Here is a 20,218-nt window from a genome sequence, read left to right as displayed (position 1 = left end):
GCTGGCTTCAAACCATGATCCTCAGGTCTCAGCCTCCTGAGTAGCTAGGATTACAGGCATGAGTCAATGATGGCCCGCTTGATTTAAGAATCTTATTTGTTTTCATTCTCTGAAATCTTAGACCCCTGTGTTAAATGCCTCTCATACTGTGCCTACTACTCTACCAGGTTAGTTATTATAAGACAATATAGTTTCTAGTGAGAATGATACCTAGGTGGCTTTTAAAAAAGACATTACCATATAACTCCCTTTTCTTTTTAGAATTCAAATATATAGTGTAACAAACTATTATCAAGACACTAAGTCCTCTTAATCCATAGGACTTAACTCTTTTCTGTTGAACCAACACAGAGCTATAAGACACCAAACAGATAATAGGAATGTGTCAGGTAAACAGCACTTCATTGAAAGAATGAAGATCTTTGGCAGGTGCCAGTGGCTCACACTTACAATTCTAGTTACTCAGGAGGCTGAGATTTGAGAACTGTGGTTTGTAGCCAGCTGGGGCAGGAAAGTCTGTGAGACTTTTGTCACCAATTAACCACCAAAGCTGTAAGTGGAGCTGTGGCTCAAGTGGTAGAACACTAGCTTTTTAGGAAAAACTGGGATAATGCTTAGGCCCTAAGTTCAAGCCCCAGTATTGCTCTCCTTCCCCCAAATAGTTCCAGGGTTGGGTAGGTTAAGCTCAGACCCTTGAGTAGTCTTCCCCATCCTCAACTTGTTTCTATTAAAAATAAAAACAAACAAATAAAAATAATTGGGCGGTGTTGGGAGCTTCAGCTGAGAATAAACAATATGTCTGCCATTTTATGTAATATATCTACACCTATAGTGCACCAAATGTTCGTATATGTCAGTCTTTCAATCCTCAGTATCCATTTGCCTCACTCTGCAGTGGCTTGCTGTTTAGCCCACTTCTCAATGCAAGGCAAAAGTGTTAACAAGTGACTCTACAGGTAGACAGTGTTACCAGAGTTGGCCATTGTTTTCCCTCCTATGTAAGAAGAAATAACACAAGCACAGCTGTCTCAGCACCCTTTCTGTGTGCCAAATTCACATTTCAGGCGTTGGCCCAAGTCCAGTGTCCGACGGAAAGCTTTCTTGATTGTTGCTATAAATGAGAACAGCCCTAATTCTTTTAAATCGCAGTGACAGCAAAGGAAGGATTCCAAGCCATAGAGACTACTTTTCTACTTTTTTTTTTGTTGCTGTTGTTTCAATCTTGGTTTCATTGGGTCACAGGGGAAATTATACACTGCTACTTTTTGTGGCCATATCAACCAAATTCTTAGTAACACTTCTTTGCATTTCAAGGCTTATCATTCTAATTCCACAGATCAGAGTAGCCAGGCAAATTGTCACTAAAAATGTTAATTACTTTCTTTTTTAATTCTTAAAGCTTGGGAAGTCTAGAAAAATGTTAAAACTCTGCCACGCTTAGATGATTCTCTTTGATGAATTATAGGACATTTATCTTCCTTTGTATGTTAACTACTTGAAATTACATCCAAGTGCATGGGGAAGGAAGAACATATTGTCTGAAGAAAGATTGAAGATGTTGAATGGGTGATTATTGAAGTGAGAGACATCTTTGATTTGTTTACATCCTTGCATTTATTTATTTATTTTAAATTCTGGAAGGCGGCCCAGGAATGTGTACAACACAGAGCTGTGGTGTACAGGAGTTCTCAGGACTTCAATGCCCCAAAAGTGAATTTTTAAGTATAACTCACAAATATTTATCTTAATGTGAGTTGGTACTATTCCATTTGAGAATTCTTATTTTTTTTTAGACAGCAGAGAAATATTACTCTGTGTCTATAGGCAAAGGCTCTTGATGTAATATATCTTGCCATCTCTATATCTGAAGCTGTTTTGATGGTTGTGTGCACCTACATCCCAACAATGCTTTCTTTGTGTTGTTTACTTTCCCAAATTCTTCCCTGTGTCAGAAATTATTTGTATTTCAATTATTTTTGCCATGTCTGGAGCTAGCCAGCTGCAGGCCCTGAGCCGCTCCTTCTGACTTGGAGCTCACAGGATGTCCAAAGGGGTTGTCAGGAATTTATTTTTTCTACTCCACATTTCTGACCATAACCTTTCTGCCCTGCTCTCATCTTCCATGGGGTGGAGGGGATATGGGAAATATCTGTGTGTTCTGTAAAGTTTTGTGGAAAGCCCAGAAGGAAATTTCTTTCTTAAACCTAATAAAAGAAGAGTGACCTCCAACCAGACCAGATTACAGATGTAGTGGTTAAAGAAGGAATCAGAGAGTAAGTCTAAGTATATGGATGAGCTGATGAATAAGTAAGTCTGGATCGAGCCTATTTTCTGACTCTGTTCCTGTTTTGATTAGGGATTTAGTTACTTTTTTGTGTGTGTGCTAGTTTTAGGGCTTGAATTCAGGGCCTGGGTGTGGTCCCTGAGCCCTTTTGCTCAAGGCAGTGCTCTACCACTTTGAGCTACAGCTCCACTGCCTTGGGGATTGAGTTTCTAATGCTTGAGCCGCTTGGGGTGAGGCCTCTGTGAACTACAGTAGATGGCACCTGCACACCGTAAGCAAGTCTTTCTAATGGTGTGCAGGTAAGCATCTCTCACCGTCTTCACACATGACGGATTGCCAATCATTATTTCGCCTTCAAAAAAATTTCAATGCCAAAATAAAATCTGAATTTTGACTAAAGATGTTTTTTTAAGTCACAATATGGAGACTTGAAGAAACCTAGCAGCAGCAGCATGGCTGATCAGACTGGACCCTGGGTCCTTCAGCATCATGATGCGCAAGACCCAATGAAAGGTGACAAGACTTTGATTTGCCACTGTGTCTGTCACTAGTGTTTGGGTGGCTTAGGCTGCCACACAGGATCCCCCACATTTGTTTAAACATTTGGCTGCACTGTTCTGAAGTTCTCAGTAATATCTGATACAAATGACAAAGAATGTCCTGCCCTCGCTTGTCTTCCAAGCCAAGCTAATTCATAACTCTCTAAAAGGGTAACAGTGGTGGCCAAGAATACAAAATCCATTCAATACTCTCAGGATACAAGTAGTGCTGAGTGTCCCTTGGCCTTAGTTTCATTCTCCTCTCTCTCCCCATCACTTTTTACCTAAAACCCTGGCAATGGGCTCAAGGTATAATTTAACCAGACAGCCCCAGGACATGAGTCATTTTATCTGAAGTAGGCTGTAGGCAAAGTGATGAGCAGGCGGGTGAGGACTCTCACATTGAGAATGGAATGTCTTCCCAGCACAATTAGGCTTTTAAAACGACTTGCTCCATTAGAAGGAGCAGTTGGGCATGAGTGCTGCATTAGAATTCAAATTTCATCTAAATAATATTAAATCTCCTTCTTGGCATCCTGTTTATGCTAATCCTTTCTGGGCTTAATGATGTTTATCAGGACTTCCATTTCCTCTTCTCTAGAAATGTGCTCAGCTAATGAAGAAAGGTTGGCTTTATTCAGAAAGCGATTCATAAGCAGAGCGCACAGTGGGCTCTGATTTTGGAGCAATATAGGTTTAGCCACTTACCACAGTGGCTTCACATTCATCAGGAGCTGGGTCTAACCTAAGCTTCTGGTTGCAGTTGATTTAGGGCAGAAATAAAAGCACAGACAACAAAGCAAGGCTCCTCTCCCACATTGCTATGTCTGAATACAAATGGTTCCTAATTGAAGGCTGAAACTTCCTCATTTCAGCTACAGCCATCTGCAAGGATGCAAATGGATAGATGCACTGAGCTTCATCATATAGGAATGGCTCTGCACTGGGGAGTGTGGGAGGTGAAAAGCTGGCAGTGTTTCAGGGCTCTGTGGGCTGGATTCAACTGTCTGTTGCTGATTGCTTCTGAATGCTTAGCATGCCGGAAAAAGGGAAGGGGCCCAACTGGCTCACTGCAGAAAGCTTTTGGAGATCAAGGCCAGAATCTCCCCAAGTCTTGCGTCCTGTCCAGGGTAGAGGTTTAGAGGAAGGTGTTGGAGAAGGTCTGTTTTTGTTTTTTTTTTTTTTAAACACTTGGGATGGGATGGCAAATCTTTTCAATTCCAATGGGATGCTGTGAAGCAAAGATAGAACACTCATCTCCTCATTTTCTTGCTTCTCATTCTCCATTCTCCTCACTCTTTTCTGGCTCATTAGCTTAATTCTCTAGGACTGTCTTCATCTGTGCCCAAGTTGCCTGGATTCTTTTTTCTCCTCTCCCTAGTTTTCCCTTGTTTCTTTCTTATTAGCTCTTCCCTTTCCCAGAGGAACCAGAGGGGTGGCCTCTGGCCATGGTCTCCAGTACGTGATAGGCAAGGTTTGGGAAGTGCTGCCAGGGTGCAGGCAGGAACGCAACAGGGTACAGCGAAAGTCCCTTTGCCATGCTGCAGGTGTTTCCTGTGACTGATGCAAGAAAAGTGCGGCCATACGCAGTTTTGTTACATTTAGAATCTGTATTTATACCCTTGAATGGAAGCTTCTTCCTAGAGAACTTTGCTCCTGTAGCTTTTCAACATAGGAATCTCAGATTTCAAAGATTGGTAAGGACTTGAGATGGATACTGGGAATACACCAGTGAGCAGGGATTGAGGAGGACTGAGGGCTCATTTTCTTCGTTATTCATATGATTTTCAGCTCTTAATACAGATTTGGCTTGGTGTGTGTGTGTGTGTGTGTGTGTGTGTGTGTGTGTGTGTGTGTGTGTTGGTACTGGAGTTTGAACTCAGAGCCTCATACTTTCATTTTTTTTCTCTCAAGGTTGGAGTTCTACCACTTGAGCAATACCTCCTCTTCTGGTTTTTGTTAGTTAATTGGAGATCAGAATCCCCACAGACTTTCCTGCCTGTGCTGGCTTTGAACTGCGACCCTCAGATCTCAGCCTCCTGAGTAGCTAGGATTATAGACATGAGCCACTGGCACCTTATGGACTTACTTATGGAAATGACAGTGGTATAAATTCAGAATCTACAAAGGATGGGATGGTTTCTACACCACTCTGTAGTGAGGAACAGAATGGTGGTATCACATAACTCATTTCTTTATACCCAATCTTGTTTGAGAAAGAATTTAAGGTAACAGTGACTTTTGAAATACAAAAACATTCAATTAAAGATAACAGATAAGAATATTACAGTAAAAGGAAAATAAAAGTAACAACAGTAGCTACAATGAGGATGACAGAGAATTTGTGCCATAAGAATACATGTATTTACTACAGGCAGAATACACATTTGGCTCTAAGCTTTCCAGTAGCCAATACAAAGAGGAAAACACACCCAGATGAATGAACCTGTTATCTGTAATATAAAGCATAGAGTAGTTGTCCAAAAGAAATAGTGTTTTCAAATGCTGGAGCCAGAGCAGAAAATTTTTTCCCCTCCCATTGTCATAGAAAAAGTCACAACTCACATAATATCCAACATCATTAAGAAATCTCAAGTGAATTCATCAATGAATTGTATGGGCCCAATTCCTAACCTGTCCCTCAGCTCTGGAGCCAGTCAGTAATCACCCCAAAGTCCACTGGGGAAAAAGCAATTCTAACAGTGCAGTAGCAGGCAGTCGATGTAAACTTGGACTCTACAGTCAGACATTTACAAGCAATGTTGGCTCCAGCTTTGAGACTGGGTATTATTAACACAGCCCAGGGTAAACGTGAGTGTGAATAAGCAATGAAAGTAGAACACACAGAATGGTTATCTGACCTGTGCCAGGCAGTCAAGAAAGGTTATTATTACTGAACTGATGGCATAGATGGACTACATTTCCTTTGGGCATTCCTGAACAAACACTGTTCTCTTGAGTGAGGTTTGGCTACAAAGCATTAACTGGCCATGCTTTTGATACAAATGTAATCTGTGCTTGTAGACTGACTGAGCCAAAACTTCTACAGAGAGCCATGAAGGAGGTGAGGCCGGTGTATATGTTAAGAAAAGTTGAGAAGCCTAGAAAAACACATGTCTCAATAAAAGGCTACCCCAACAAAACACAATCTGTGATCTCTACCAACAAACCAATAAAATATAATTGGGGCTATAAAATCCAACATGAAAGGGTATGGTTGTAATACTTTTAGCAGTAGCAATAAGATCAGAGTGGGTATTCCCAAATACTCACTGGAGTATCTATCTGTGAATTTTTTCTCAGTAAAACATCCTAGGATATTTACTTTGACTAATGAGTATTCTTGGTAGAACCTCTACAATACAGTTATGTGAAGAAACTGAGCACTGATGGGTTAAGCAGTAGTCCTAGATACTAAGAAGGTAGAGATCTGAGGATCATGGTTTGAAGCCAGCCCAGGCAGGAAAGTCTGTGAGACTCTACTATCCAATTTAGTAGCAAAAAACCAGAAATGAAGCTGTGGCTTAAGTAGTAGAGTACCAGCCTTCAGTGAAAAAACTAAGGGATAGCACCCAGACCTTGAGTTCAAGCCCTAGTACCAGTACAAAACCAAACCAAACACCAATTTTATGTAAGTAACCAGATTCTATGGCTTATTGTTCTGGTATGTTATCACATCAATCAATGTTGTACAACTGAGGAATATGAAAGCAACTGGATGCATGGCTGAAGCATTAGAGCACCTACCTAGCAAGCATGAAGTCCTAAGTTCATACCCTAGTACTACCAAAATGAAATCAAATCAAATAAAAATAAAGGAATGACAGAAAGTATAAAAAAAGAGAGGAATAGACAATCAAATAATTCTCAAAGAAAGCCCAAACAACCATCATTGCAACAACAAACAATAGTGATCACTCTGCTCTTCATATAACACTCAAATATACAGAAATGTGTCTTGATATTTTCTTTACATAAGAAAGTTCAAGGAGAACACAGATTCAGTTACATCGAAGATGATGTCAAATAACAATATAGCTGGTATTTTGCTCCACTGAAAACTTGTATTTGATTTCTCCAGAGATCATCTCGATTCCAAGTGTGGTCTCAGTTTGGCTGTCTTCTTTATGCCTTCATAGCCAAGATTTTTGAGTTCATGTAGCTTAGCTTACTCCTTTTCACTGTGCCCATGGCACAAAACTCAATTTAAAAGAATCCAATAAGAAGTGCAAATAGTTGGAGGTTTGTACAAATCTTCCACACATCATTACAGTGTGAGAACAAAGACCGTCTCAGAATACATGTCTGAATATATTCTCACTACCACTCACGACTGCAAGTTGTAAATCAAGAATATGATTTTACTCTGTACAGGATGCCTAAGAAATGAATGAGTATTAGTTTGGAGGGATATTAACTGTGTTTTGTAAATTATAGGAAAATGTCACTGTAGACTAAATCACAGCCCAACATGATGGTGGTCCTCAAACAATACCAGGAGCAGAAAGTAATTCCTGGAAATTCTGTTTAGGGTAAACTTTTAATCAGTCTTCTCAGATGAGGGATGTTTGATTTATTTGATGTTACACATTTCATATTTTATTTACACATTAAAAATGTAAATAAATCTGTCTTTGGTTTAAGTTTTTCTAGTCATGGTTCTGCTTAAAAAATAATTTCAAAAAGAGACATAAAAATCAAATGTAATGTTTTGCAAAAGCAACAGAGCTGAAACAATGCTGTGAAGTCAATGTTAGCCTTATACTAAGTAGAAAGAAAATGTAGGCCAGATTCTGGTGGCTCACGCCTGTAATCCTGGCTACTCAGGAGGTTGAGATCTGAGGACTAAAGTTCAAAGCTATCCAGGGCAGGAAAGTCCATGAGATTCTTATCTACAATTAATCAGTAAAAAGACAGACATGGAAGCCTGGCTCAAGTAGTAAAGTATGAGCCTTACGTGAAAAAGCCAAACAAGAGCATGAGACCCTTAGTTCAAGTTCTAGTTCAAGTGCTGTGCTACACATACACACACACACACACACACACACACACACACACACAACACATTCATATACACACAAACCAACCAACCAACTAACCAATCACATAAAGGAAAGACAGAAAGAAAATGTAGCACATGACTTCTCAGTTTCTTGGGGTTTTTTTTTGTTGTTGTTGTTGCCAGTCCTGGGCCTTGGACTCAGGGCCTTAGCACTGTCCCTGGCTTCTTTTTGCTCAAGGCTAGCACTTTGCCACTTGAGCCACAGTGCCACTTCTGGCCATTTTCTATATATATATGTGGTGCTGGGGAATCGAACCCAAGGCTTCATGTATACGAGGCAAGCACTGTTGCCACTAGTCCATATTCCCAGCCTGACTTCTCAGAGAATATAAATTAGACATTACAGGTAGAAACTATTCACATTAATTTTCCCTCTTCACTCAAGTAGGTAGCAACAAAACAGGCTCAAAGAGCTTCAGAAGCATGTAACTCCTGGGCACCTTACATTTAGACACACAGAGATCACAGTGCCGTTCACTAAGACATGGCTTTGCCTGATACAACAGGTTTAGGCTAGTCACAGCAGAGGATTACAAGTGCCCAATAGCTATACCCTTATGAACACAAAAGATGATGCTAAGTGAAATGAACTCCATGTTATAGAAACGACTGTTATATCATTGTTGTAATTACTTTCAACATGCGATGTGAAACCGTAGCTTCTATTGTTGATGATCCTCTTGTATCCCCTTTCTGTGGTTGTACCTGCACTACCTCTGTATCTTATCTGAGTACATTGGAAACCGTGTATATAGGTATTAGAACTAGGAAACTTAAAGGGAATACCAAAATCGAGAGACACAGGGTAAAAAAGACAAACGACTACAAAAGCAATACTTGCAAAACTGTTTAGTGTAAATCTACTGAACTCATGGGGGGAAAGGGAAAGGGGGAGGGAGAGGGGGGAATGAGGGAGGAGGTAACAAACAGTGCAAGAAATGTATCCAATGCCTAGTATGAAACTGTAACCACTCTGTATATCAGTTTGACAATAAAAAAAAAAGAAAAAAAAAAAAAGATAGTTCCAGCTCAGTCTGGCATCCTACCAAGCCAAGCCCTGGTTTGCAATTTCCAGCCCTACCTGATCGAGGCAGTTGCTGCGGAGATATCTCAGGGCCTGCTGAATGCTCTGAGGCAGGGGCTGTCCTGTCCTCTGGACGTGAATGATAAGAGGAACACCAAAGACAGCCTTGTCTTTGTAGTCAGGAACTTTCATCCTCTTCATGAACTTTGGGACGGACCTACAATTCACAGAAACCAGGTCATGCAAAGCATTCTGTGAGGAGAGGTGATGGAACCAAGTGGGAGGGAGGCTGCCATCCTGTTTGAACACCCCCACAGGCACAGGCAGCATTCAACATTGTCTGCACATTAATCACCCCGCGGTAATGCTACGTGTGGCCCTCACCTATGTGTTATGTCTATTAGATAGCATGATTCATGAATGCAGATTAAAGTTTTACCTGTGCTTTCGGGACAGGGGGACAATTTTCCAGTTATGTTGTGACTGACACATCTCTCAAGTGACAAACACTTGAAGAAAAGACATGACAGGTAAAACTTATAAGAGGCAGAAGAAATCTGGCTGGGATTGGAAGAGAAAAAGAGAGGAGGAAAGATAAACCACAAATTGTGGCCATGTCCTTAGTTTTCTAGAGCCAGCTCTATTTTATGAAGGGTATTTTAATAGGCAAGCATATATTGATTTGACTTGGCAATTTAGGACCTTGTAAACTGTTTTTATAAAAAGCACCATTGATTCTCCATATATAAAATGTACAGCATAGGACAATCATGGGGCACATTTCCTTCCTTTTTCAAATCTACACCTACAATAGGTCCATATACAAGTTCCAACGTATACTTTTGTCAGTTCTTTATTTACTAAGGTTTATGGCATATTCCCATTATTATTTTACCAGGGAAATAAAAACAGACATGTATCTGAAAAATTCACTCTTCTTCAAATAAATCAATACTCTACCCAGTGAGTTCTTCATGGGGCCAGGAGGTACAAGTGACAGATGTTTCTCTACAGACTGCCAGAATTATTTTATGGCAAGTTTATTTTTAATTCCTCTGTTCACAATTAATCACCCTTTACTTGTCACTTTTTGCTTTCTGGGAGCCTGACTGCCCTCCCCAGAAACCAACTGATAGCTACACAGACAGCAGAGTTTCTCATGGGCTGCGTCAGGCAGAGCTGGGCTGCTCAGAGGACAGAAAGCTAGCAGAACTATGCGTGTGCCTTTCAGAGAGGGCACTGCAGGCAAGAGTGCATTCCCCAAAGGGTAAATTCTGAGGCTGCTGTAGCTGCACACTTAATGCACAGCTCCACGACTGTGCTACGTACCAGGTCCAGCCGTGTTTGTTGGACAGGGAGTACTTCTCCATGATGGCTGTGAGGCGAAGCAGTGAGAAGCGCTGGAGGAGGTTCAGCTGGCCGGCTGTCTGGCTGCTGATGTGGGGCGATGCTGGGGATGGCTGCGGCTGGTGGGAGAGCTGAAAACTGTTCCATCGCAGTCGCCTTGGGCAGAGAGATGGGCAGAGGCGACAGTCACTCCGTGGACTTATTACTGGGTAGCACAAGATGTCCCTCGTGCAGAGATAGTGAGAAAGAAAGCTCAGGAAATGAGCCAAGAAAATCACAAAGCAAATGGAATGCCTGACACAAATGTGCAAAGGGAATATGAGAAATGATTTTTCCAAGTTAATAAATCCAGAGAAGTTATTATTTCTTTACTGTAAGGCTGAAACAAGTGATACAATGGATTTTATTTGTTCACTTCTAAATCTGTTCCCTTAGTGTTGAGAGCAGCTGATATGATAAAGATGATGATGATGATGATGATGATGATGATGATGATGATGATGATGATATGTGTGTGTGTGGTGTGTGAGAGAGAGAGAGGAAGAAGAAGAAGAAGAGGAGGAGGAGGAGGAGGAGGAGGAGGAGGAGGAGGAGGAGGAGGAGGAGGAGGAGGAGGAGGAGGAGAAGGAGGAGGAGGAGGAGGAGAAGGAGGAGGAGGAGGAGGAAGAAAAGGGAGAAGAGGAGGAGAAAAGGAGAAGTCAGTAAGAAAAACAATATACACATACACATAGAGGGAAGGAAGGAGAGAGACAAAGAAAAAAGAAGAAAACAGTGATACAGAAAAGAGAAAAATATAGATATAGAGGTGGGGCAAGGAGAAGAGAGAAAGGGAGAGAGATAGAGAGAGATAAAGAGAGGGGGAAGGGAGTGAGGGAGAGAGGGAGAGAGAGAAAGAGAAAGAGAAAGAAAAAGAAGAGAAAGAAAAAGAGAAAGAGAAAGAGAGAAAAGGAGGGGTAGACAGCCATACAGGTAAAGTTCTCAGACATCTGAGCCCCAAGGTCATTTCTTTCTGTCTTCCCTGCTTCCCTACTCCAAATCTTGCTTTTCGTTTCTGGACTTGAACTCAGGACTTGAACTCAGAGCCTTGCATTCTTGCTTGGCATTTTAGGTCAAGGCTGGTGCTCTACCACTTGAGTCACACCTTAGACTTGGGTTTTTGCCAATTAATTGGAGATAAGAAGTTCTCATATTTATCTGCTAGGCTTGCTTTGTAGCCATGATCCTCAGACCTCAGCCTCATGATTACCTAGGATTACAGGCGTGAACTACCAGTGCCAGTTTCTAACTCTTGCTCATGTTGAAATGAAGTCTGAAGGTGACAGGTACAGATGATGTCAGCCCAGTGATCCTTAAGGCACATCAGTGCCTCAACAGAACCCCAGTAGCACATCTCACAGGACTGACTCTGACCAGTTAAACCCTCTCAGAGCCATTTTTTCTAGGATGTTTCTGAAATATAGTTTTTGCAAACCAGCTTTTACAGTGGTGTAATCTGCTTATGCCAGCACAATTTATGAAATATATGCCTTAAATCCCAGAAATAGTAATTGAGATAATATTAATTTTAATTTTAGTGTCGTGTGTGTGTGCACACACACGTGTGCTAGTCCAGAGGCCTGAACTAAGGGCATGGATGCTGTTCCAGAGCTTCTTTGGCTCAAAGCTGATTTATCACAGATAAGAGTCTCATGGCCTTTCCTGCCCAGGCTGGCTTTGACCCACAATCCTTAGATGTTAGCCTCCTGAATAGCTAGGATTACAGGTGTGGAACACTGGTGCCTGGCTAATCTTAATATCTCAGTAGTTATTGTTTTTCCTTTGATTTATATCTCTTCATTTCATGGAGGCTAAAAAGAAGTTTATACAATCGGAGGTAGAGACAGTTTAGTTAAAGGAAGTGCCAGGTCTTGGGCAGAGCATATGCACAGGAATTGGGTCTCAGTTATCTGAGACGCTCATTATACTGCCTGGCACAGAGCTTTGCACATAGGAAGAGACAAATATTTTGAATAAAATTGAGTTTGAAAGAAAAGGTAAACAATCAAGGAAATGAATGCATACTGACATGGATTCAATTACCATAACGGAACGAAAGACCTTCTTGTACTCAAATAATTCCTAATCACATTTGACACCTTAGCACTGCATCAGGTGTTGACTAAGCACTCTGTGACTCTAAGACTGTCAAAGAATTAAAGAAAACATAAACTCAACAAATTATGGTACCTACCTATTTGGCCTGGTTAGAGAGGCTCCTACACCAGAATCCCTCCTTTCTCTGACCCCAGGGGCCTCAGAGTCATTCAGGGATGTTCCATCTCTTTCTATGTCACTGGGTGTTGTCCGTCCTTCTGAGACAGAGTTGCCTTCAAAGTCCAAGGTAAGCTGATTGGGAGATGGGAAAGAGGACAAAGCAGGTTGCCTGACCAGTGCATCATGAGTTTGTAGTTCAGGCAAGACATTTTTTGACCAGTCATCAACCACCTCTTGGAGCCCATTGACATGCTGCAGAATGTCGTCCAATTGTGGGAGGAAGTCATCTTTCTCCAAGTCCAACAGATCGCCTGTGCTAGCGTACAGATGGGAGCCAGGGACGTTGTCATAGATACTGACCCGGCTGGCTCTGTGGCAGGATGTCATGAGCCTGGGCTCCCTCGTACAGGGGTCTTGCTGCCTTCCTAGGGAGATGCTCCCTGTCCTCCAATTCACTCCATTGCTGTTGTCAGTGGGTGAAAGGCTTTCGATCGAGAGTGCCTTGGGGAAGGTTCCGGGTTTGTGATCCTTGGGAATATGTACCACCAAGTTCTCTTGAGAGTGAAAGCTGTGCGTGTGGTTTTGGTCTCCAGCATCTCGAAGCTCTGCTGTCCCTGCCAGCACATCCACGTCCTCCAGGTACATGCCCCCACGCTTGTTGGTCTCATGGTGACATTTCCTCTCCTTCAGGTTCGGGGTGCTCAGCCCACTGCTGTGCTCCGATGGGCTGCTCTCACCGCTTGATTTGCCAGAGTACAGCAGCCCTTTTCTGCAGGCGGCCGGGGGGGAGTTGTGCAGATCGCCGTTGGCTATGTGGAGGCCCTGCATGATGGCCTTGGAGGACTCTGGCTCCTGCTGTAGCACCGGCCCGCTGATCACCAGGACCCCAGTCCTCCCCGGGGCCTTGGGTCTTCCCTGTGCTCCCTTGGCTCGGAGAGTTTCCATGCGTTTCAGAAATGATTTCGCCCTGGCCCTGGTGGGTTTCTCATTCTTGAGGTGAAAAGGGTGATGGAGAATCTCTCGAGGGGACTGTGGGAAGCTGCTCCCGACCAGAGTGGCCTCCAGCATGACGGGGCTGTCGGCACAGTACTGGCTGGACTGGCTGCCCCCACTGCTTTCACTGTGGAGGGAGCAGACCTCGGGCTCGCTCAGGTCTGTGAGGACGCTCTCACTGCTGGTCGTGTTTCTCATCATAGGGCCTCCTGGGGACCCATTCCTGTCGCCCCCTGGGAAAAGTGTGTGCAGGTCGTCCACACGAGACCACCTGCGGCTGGTCCTTTGGAAAGTCCATTTGTTGCTGATACAAAGATCTTCTTCATCGGAATCGTCACCCTGCAAGACATGAAGAAGGATGCTCAGGAATGGTGGGTGTGGCGGCCAGATGTGCTCACCTCCATTCCCAGATGACACAGGGTTTTCCAGGGCATCCCTGCTTGGTCCCTCTACCATATCACTGTCCTGTGTGTCCTTGTCTCCATGGGTGCAAAGTGACTTCTTCTCAACTTGCCTAGTTTTCTTACTTTACATTTTCATGGTATTTAAAAATCCTTCCTTCTTCCTTAAATACGTAGTTTTCCCTGACCGATTACAAAGTGGGTGCCCTTAGGATCTGACTAGACAGTCTAAAACAAATCTAAAACACCAGCAGTCCTCTTCTCTGAGAAACAACCCTGCCACCAATGACATTCACTGCGATTCCAAGACCACTTCCCTGAGTTTTCCAGGACCACCACTTTCAGCTTCCCTACTCTGGACATGAATGTCAGTAGCTCTCAAAACAAACAGTCCTTACCATTGTCTCCCAAACTCGATTCTTATCGTCTATTCCCGGTGTAAGCTAACAGCAATTTCTACCGCAGTAAAAATTTGAGGGTCAGCCTAGAGATCCCATGCAAACAAAGTCCAACCCAGCCACTGTGCTCGCTCAACTGGCTTCAGGCTGAATCTCAACGGCTTTGTCTGCACAGGTGCCTCCCAGTTGCTGTGCGCCTTTCCCAGGACTCTGCAAGGTCCTGCGTTCAGTGTCTCACACCTTGCCCACACCTGTCTGGTTTGGGTCTGAATTTGTAGCTTCTGAGAGAGGAGTTTCTGCATTCCCAGAGGCCAGACATGTCTTTGTTTATCTTTGGATATCCCTTAGGCCCAGCACAGAGCTTGACCTAGAACACATAATTTACCCCTACCCCCAAAATGAATGGAAACATCTGTTACTGCCTCCCCCTCGCTATGCCTGCCCCCAATACCTAACGTGGAAATGTTTTTCAAATCTGTTCACTTGTTTATATCTTCATTCTTGTTCCCTTAGTCTATCTTGTTCCTAGCCATCTCTCTCTGGATCTATTACAGTAAAAAACCTGGCTGGAATCCTGGTCTCCAGCATGTTCTTGTCTAACCAGCTTCCCACAGTGCAATCCAAATCTGATCATAGGATGTCTCAGCTCAGTTTGAGGGCTTCCATTCCCATGTGCTATGGGAGGAGCAGCAAGATTAGGGCCAGTGTTTCTGCATTTTCTTCATTATTTACATCATCTTCAATACTGAGCACATACTTTTTGTTTTTGTTGCTGTTGTTAATTAAACTTATCTTACTTTGGCATCTGGTTTTAACATGTGGTTCTGAGTTTTAGTGTTACCAGTTAAGAACCTATGTAACTATGTACAAGTTATTTACCTTCTCTAAACCAAGTTTCCATCTTAAATGTGATTAGAAATAGGCTCTGCTAGCTGGGTGCAGGTGTCTTATACTTGTAATTCCACCTACTCCAGAGGCTGATATTTGAGGATTGAGGTTCAAAGCCAACCCAAGCAGAAAAGTCTGTGAGACTCTTATCTCCAATTAACTAGCAAAAAGCTCGCAGTGTGGGTGGGAATGTGGCTTAGTGGTAGAGTGCTTGCCTAGCATGCATGAAGCCTTGGATTCAATTCCTCAGTACCACATATACAGAAAAAGCCAGAAGTAGTGCTGTGGCTCAAGTGATACAGCACTAGCCTTGATCAAAAGAAGCTCAGGGACAGTGTCCAGGCCCTAAGTTCAAGCCTCAGGACTGGCAACAACAACAACAACAAAACAAAACTCAAAGTGGAGCTATGGTTCCTGTGGTTATGGATCAGTCTTCAGTGAAAGAGCTAAGGGACAGCACTCAGCACTAAATTCAAGGCCCAAAGAAAAGAAAGGAAAGAAAGAAATCAGCCCTTCTGTCTGGGCACAATGGCACAAGCCTTTATCCTACTTCTTTTGGGAGGCCGAGATAGACGATTGCGATTCAAGGTCAGCCATTTTAATCAATGGCTGGGCTCAGTGGTGAGCACCTTTCATGTCTAGCTACTGGGGAAGCACAAGTAGGAATATTAGAAGTTGAGGTCACTCCAAGCATAAAGGATAAATGGAAACCCTACCTCAAATAGAGGCTTGGCCTTGTAAGTTTCCTCAGGGGATTACATAAGACAATGTATTTAGTAGTCCCCAATTGGGTTCTCTTCAAGATTCGTTCCATTGTCTTAATTTTTTTTAATATATTTAACATCTAGCTTCACTTCTCTACTCTGTAATACATTATGTTCTCACTGAAACATAACCTTACCTGCAGTTTATAATTATTAAAATCTTCTAAGCTTTGTTTATTCCTTCCAAGTCTAGGTTCTATCTGGGATGGACTAGATTTGAACATTCACATATGAGGGAGAAGAAAGTCTGAAGTCAAGGTCCTAACAGGAATTCCACAACTTTGATATCTTTGGCTTTAAAAATTAAAGTTATTTAGCCATTTGATGAAAAAAATGAACAATTTTTAATTGTGTACATGGAAAAAAAAGGTAAGGCCGGGGTGATAACTCAAAATAGACTTTTGCTGGGATACTTTCTACTTCCTCTTTTTTTTGTGATGGTTATCATAAAAACCAACATCTGAGGTCCATTTCCATACAAGGCACATGATAGCTCAAAGGCTGAGCTTGTTGGATTTCATATTACATTTCAGGAAGCTCGTGAGAAGTAAGCATTAAGGAAGCATTCTGAAAAAGCCCTTTCAGCAAACAAATTTAGAGAAGGCAAAAGAAGGAGTCACTACTTTTAAAGAAAACATAGATGTTTAAAAATAGAAATGATAATATTTAACATTGGCTCCAACTCTGCTCTGAAATGTAGTCACTGATGCTAGCAAACTACACAGCAGTTGGGACAAGGATACCTTTGTTTAGATTAAGTAAACTAAGCTAGGCTCTGTGGACTGGAGGCAAAATGCAAGTTCTGTCTGATGGGCACTAAGAGCTTATTACCCTAGCTTTAGTGAACAAGATATTTACAATTCTACAAAGGCATGGGGCAGGGAGAAGATAAACTCCTAGGAAGAGAGGACAGTACAGAGAAATCCTGCATTATCTAGTTGTTGAAACCAAAGCAAACAAGCCCCAAAACTAAATGTAAAAACAAGAAAACAAATAACCATTTTCCTTTCAGGCCTACAATGATAACTGAACATCCTCAAGAAATAGCTCTGTCTGTTTCCTGATATTAGTGCAGGATCTTTCTAAGCTCTGGTAGTAACACACAATGAAAGATAAAGTTTCCATCATAATCTAGAGTGTATATGCAGAGTACATGAATAAAAAATTATGCTATAATAATTATCTTTATTTATTGTCTGATTTGTATGTGTGTGTGTGTGTGTGTGTGTGTGTGTGTGTGAAATGCTCCAAAATCTGAAACTTCTTGCTTGTTATCATGATGTCACAAGTGGAAAATTTCACACCTGACCTCACATGATGGGTTGCAGTCAAACTGTAGCCACAACAAAAATATTGTACAAAACTGCCTCCGGCCCTGTATATAGGTGTATATAAATTGCATGTCTATACTTGGGTCTCATACCCAAGATATCTCATTATGAATATCAGAATATTCTATTCTCCAAAACAATGTTCTGAGTCACTTATGGCCCCAAGCATTTTGAATAAGGGATACTCAGCTTGTAATCTAGTCTAGTCTGTTTTATTAAAAATAAAAAGACCCCTGTTCTTGACCTATCACATTCACTTGAGAACACACCAATAGGAGAACCCATTATACTAGAGTCTAAGCAGTTTTTATGAATGAACAAAATAGCAGGTATAGGACAGACTTATCGTATTTGTGGAAGAGTATTAATTATTTATGATATTTTAAAATTAATTTTTTATTATTATAAAGGTGATGTATGGAGGGGTTACAGTTACAGAAGTCAAGAGAGGACATTTCTTTCTGGACAATGTCACCCCTTCCTTCATTCTTTCCTCAGATTTTCCCTCTCATCCTCATACACAAGTTGTATAATTTGTTTTTAGCACAGTGTCCAGTAAATACCATTGCTGCATTTGTTCACCATTTATCCCTCTACTTCTGTGCCTCTCTTTACATTCCCAAAGACAAACAAGTAAACAAACAGAACAAAAAGAAAAGAAAACAAAGACAGCAAAAAGAAAGAAAACCTTTTGTTTTCATTTCCTGGAGTCTATTTTGATAAATATTATTCTGTATGATCCGATGCACATAGGCATTGTGCCTTTCTGTTCTTCCCCTAAGAGTATCCTCCTTTGGTCTCACTGTATGTGGATGCCTAGAGGTCTGTATAATTTGTTATGCCCCGATGTATTGCATATGAGAAAAGCCATGCACCATTTGTCTTTCTGAGCTTGGCTTACCTCATTTAACATGATTTGTTCTAAGTCCATCTATTTCCCTGCAAATGATGCAATATTATTCTTTCTTACTGCTGTGTAAATTTCTATTGTATGTAGGTACCACACTTTTTGGATCCACTCATCTATTTATAATATTTTCAGATTTCATTTTTTGATCATTTCTGAGGTTGAGAAACAACAGTTTTTGATTTCTTAGAAATGCAAAATGGAGATTTCCTAACAGATGTGTTTGTGAAGAATAAGACACAGTAAGCTAATTTGTACTCCATTCTCCATGGTTTAGTACACTATGGACATGGTATGGATACGCTGGCACTATGTAGATGTTGTTAGTAAAGTGGCTAAGTAACTACACCAATAATTGTGTTCAAAAGACTGGAAGAGGGATCTGTGGAGGCACACCTCAGGATTATGGCCATTTTAGGCAAGAAGCACTTCTGTTTGTAAAATGTTAAGATGGAGGCTGGGTGGGGTGGCTCACAACTGCACCCTTAGCTGCTCAGAAGATGGAGATCAGAAAGACTGTGGTTTGAGGCCAGTGTAGGCAAAATACAAGAAGAAGCTAGTGGTGCTGTGTGGGAGGCAAAAGTAAGAGAACCGTAGTTTAAGGTTAGTTCCTCCCTCACCTGCAAAAAGCACATGACTCTTATCTGAAAAATAACTAAAGCAAAAAGGACATGGGTACATGGCTCAAGTGATAGAATGCCTCTCTTGTGAGCATAAGGCCCTGAGATCAAACCCCAGTACTGCCAAATAATATGAATATGAGTAAAATGAACACTTAAAGGTGGCACAAGGGATTAGCTAAAGGATCTCAGGCTAGACTTCCTCTGGGTGACTTCAGTTATGAAAATCATAACAATGCTCATCTATCATGGGTCATCAACAGAACCAAGTGAGGTTACATATGACAAAGACATCTAAACCTTAAAGTGATCAAAGTGTTACAGTGTTAAGTGTTATAAGGAACAACAATACAGAGTAAGCATCCCTGTTCTCAAATCTGAACTTTTTTTTTTTTTTAATTTCTGAAACCATTTGAAGGCCATTATACAGCACATGGAACATTCCATACCACAAAACTTGGTTTCATGTATAAAACTGCCCAAAACAAACCTGTATAAAATTACCTGTCACTTATGTGTCTAAAGTATACCTAAGAAACTAAATGAATTTCATGTTTAGACTTGGGCGTCATCTCCAAGATAGCTTGTTATGTATATGCAAATACATTGAATAAAATTACATACTCCTTGCATTGCTGATAAGGGATATTCTACCTGTGTTGAAATGAATGAAGATTAAAAAAAAACAGAGTTGAAGACTTGCTGTTAAAAATAAGCTGAAATAGCAAAATATAAAGACCTTAATTTAAAAAATCAACTATGGGCCAGATACTTGTGGTTAATACCTGCCATCCTAGCTTCTCAGGAGCTGAGGGTCATGGTTTAGAATCAGCCTGGCTCAGGTTGTAGACTACCGGTCTTGAGTGAAAAAGCCAAGCAAGAGCAGAAGGCCCCGAGTTCAAGTCCCAATACCAGAATACACACACACATCAACTATAGGATATGCAGAATGGAATAGACTTAGTTGAACAGCTGGTTCTTGAGACTTCTGGCAGAATTAATCTTAATGTTAGCTAACCATGTAATATGTCTACTAAAGATGCCAACCATAGAAGGTAGGACTTGAACACTCTAAAGGTCAGAGCCCACTGTATTGTCCTTGGTCACATTAATCAGGAACAGCAGGCTCTTTTTAAGGTCAACCTTGTATGGGGTACAATTCTAAAGAGTAATCAGAATAGCCAAGGATTTCAGAGCTATTGCTTATTGTGAAAGCTGATTGAAAGAATGAATAACTTAGTTTAGAAATGAGGACTAGCACACAGCGAAACTCAATGCATGTTCTGGGGAGCTTCCAGTGAGCAAATTTCCCAGTGAGCCAGGCACAGAACATTGAGTAAGCATTAAAACTGTAGATCACCATGCCACAGGGCTATGCTGTCCAAGGTCAAGATTGGTGGACATGTC

General features: G+C 41.6%; 1 protein-coding gene across 5 annotated transcripts in view; it reads right to left on the bottom strand.

Moving 5' to 3' along the window:
- Nucleotides 1–20,218, bottom strand: part of Stard13 (StAR related lipid transfer domain containing 13) — a 237,366-nt gene that overhangs the window by 17,460 nt on the left and 199,688 nt on the right. For all 5 annotated transcript variants that reach the window (XM_048341522.1, XM_048341521.1, XM_048341523.1 and 2 more), the window contains 3 exons: nt 12,487–13,841; nt 10,239–10,412; nt 8,967–9,126 (listed from right to left, as the gene is read on the bottom strand). In XM_048341522.1, the coding sequence (XP_048197479.1) occupies nt 8,967–9,126; nt 10,239–10,412; nt 12,487–13,841 (1,689 nt within the window). The remainder of the gene's footprint in view (nt 1–8,966; nt 9,127–10,238; nt 10,413–12,486; nt 13,842–20,218) is intronic.

The sequence above is a fragment of the Perognathus longimembris genome, chromosome 3 (assembly GCF_023159225.1).
Source record: "Perognathus longimembris pacificus isolate PPM17 chromosome 3, ASM2315922v1, whole genome shotgun sequence".
Lineage (NCBI taxonomy): Eukaryota > Metazoa > Chordata > Mammalia > Rodentia > Heteromyidae > Perognathus > Perognathus longimembris.
The sequence above is the reverse complement of the archived record's forward strand: the minus strand, read 5'-3'. Positions and strand labels throughout refer to the sequence as shown.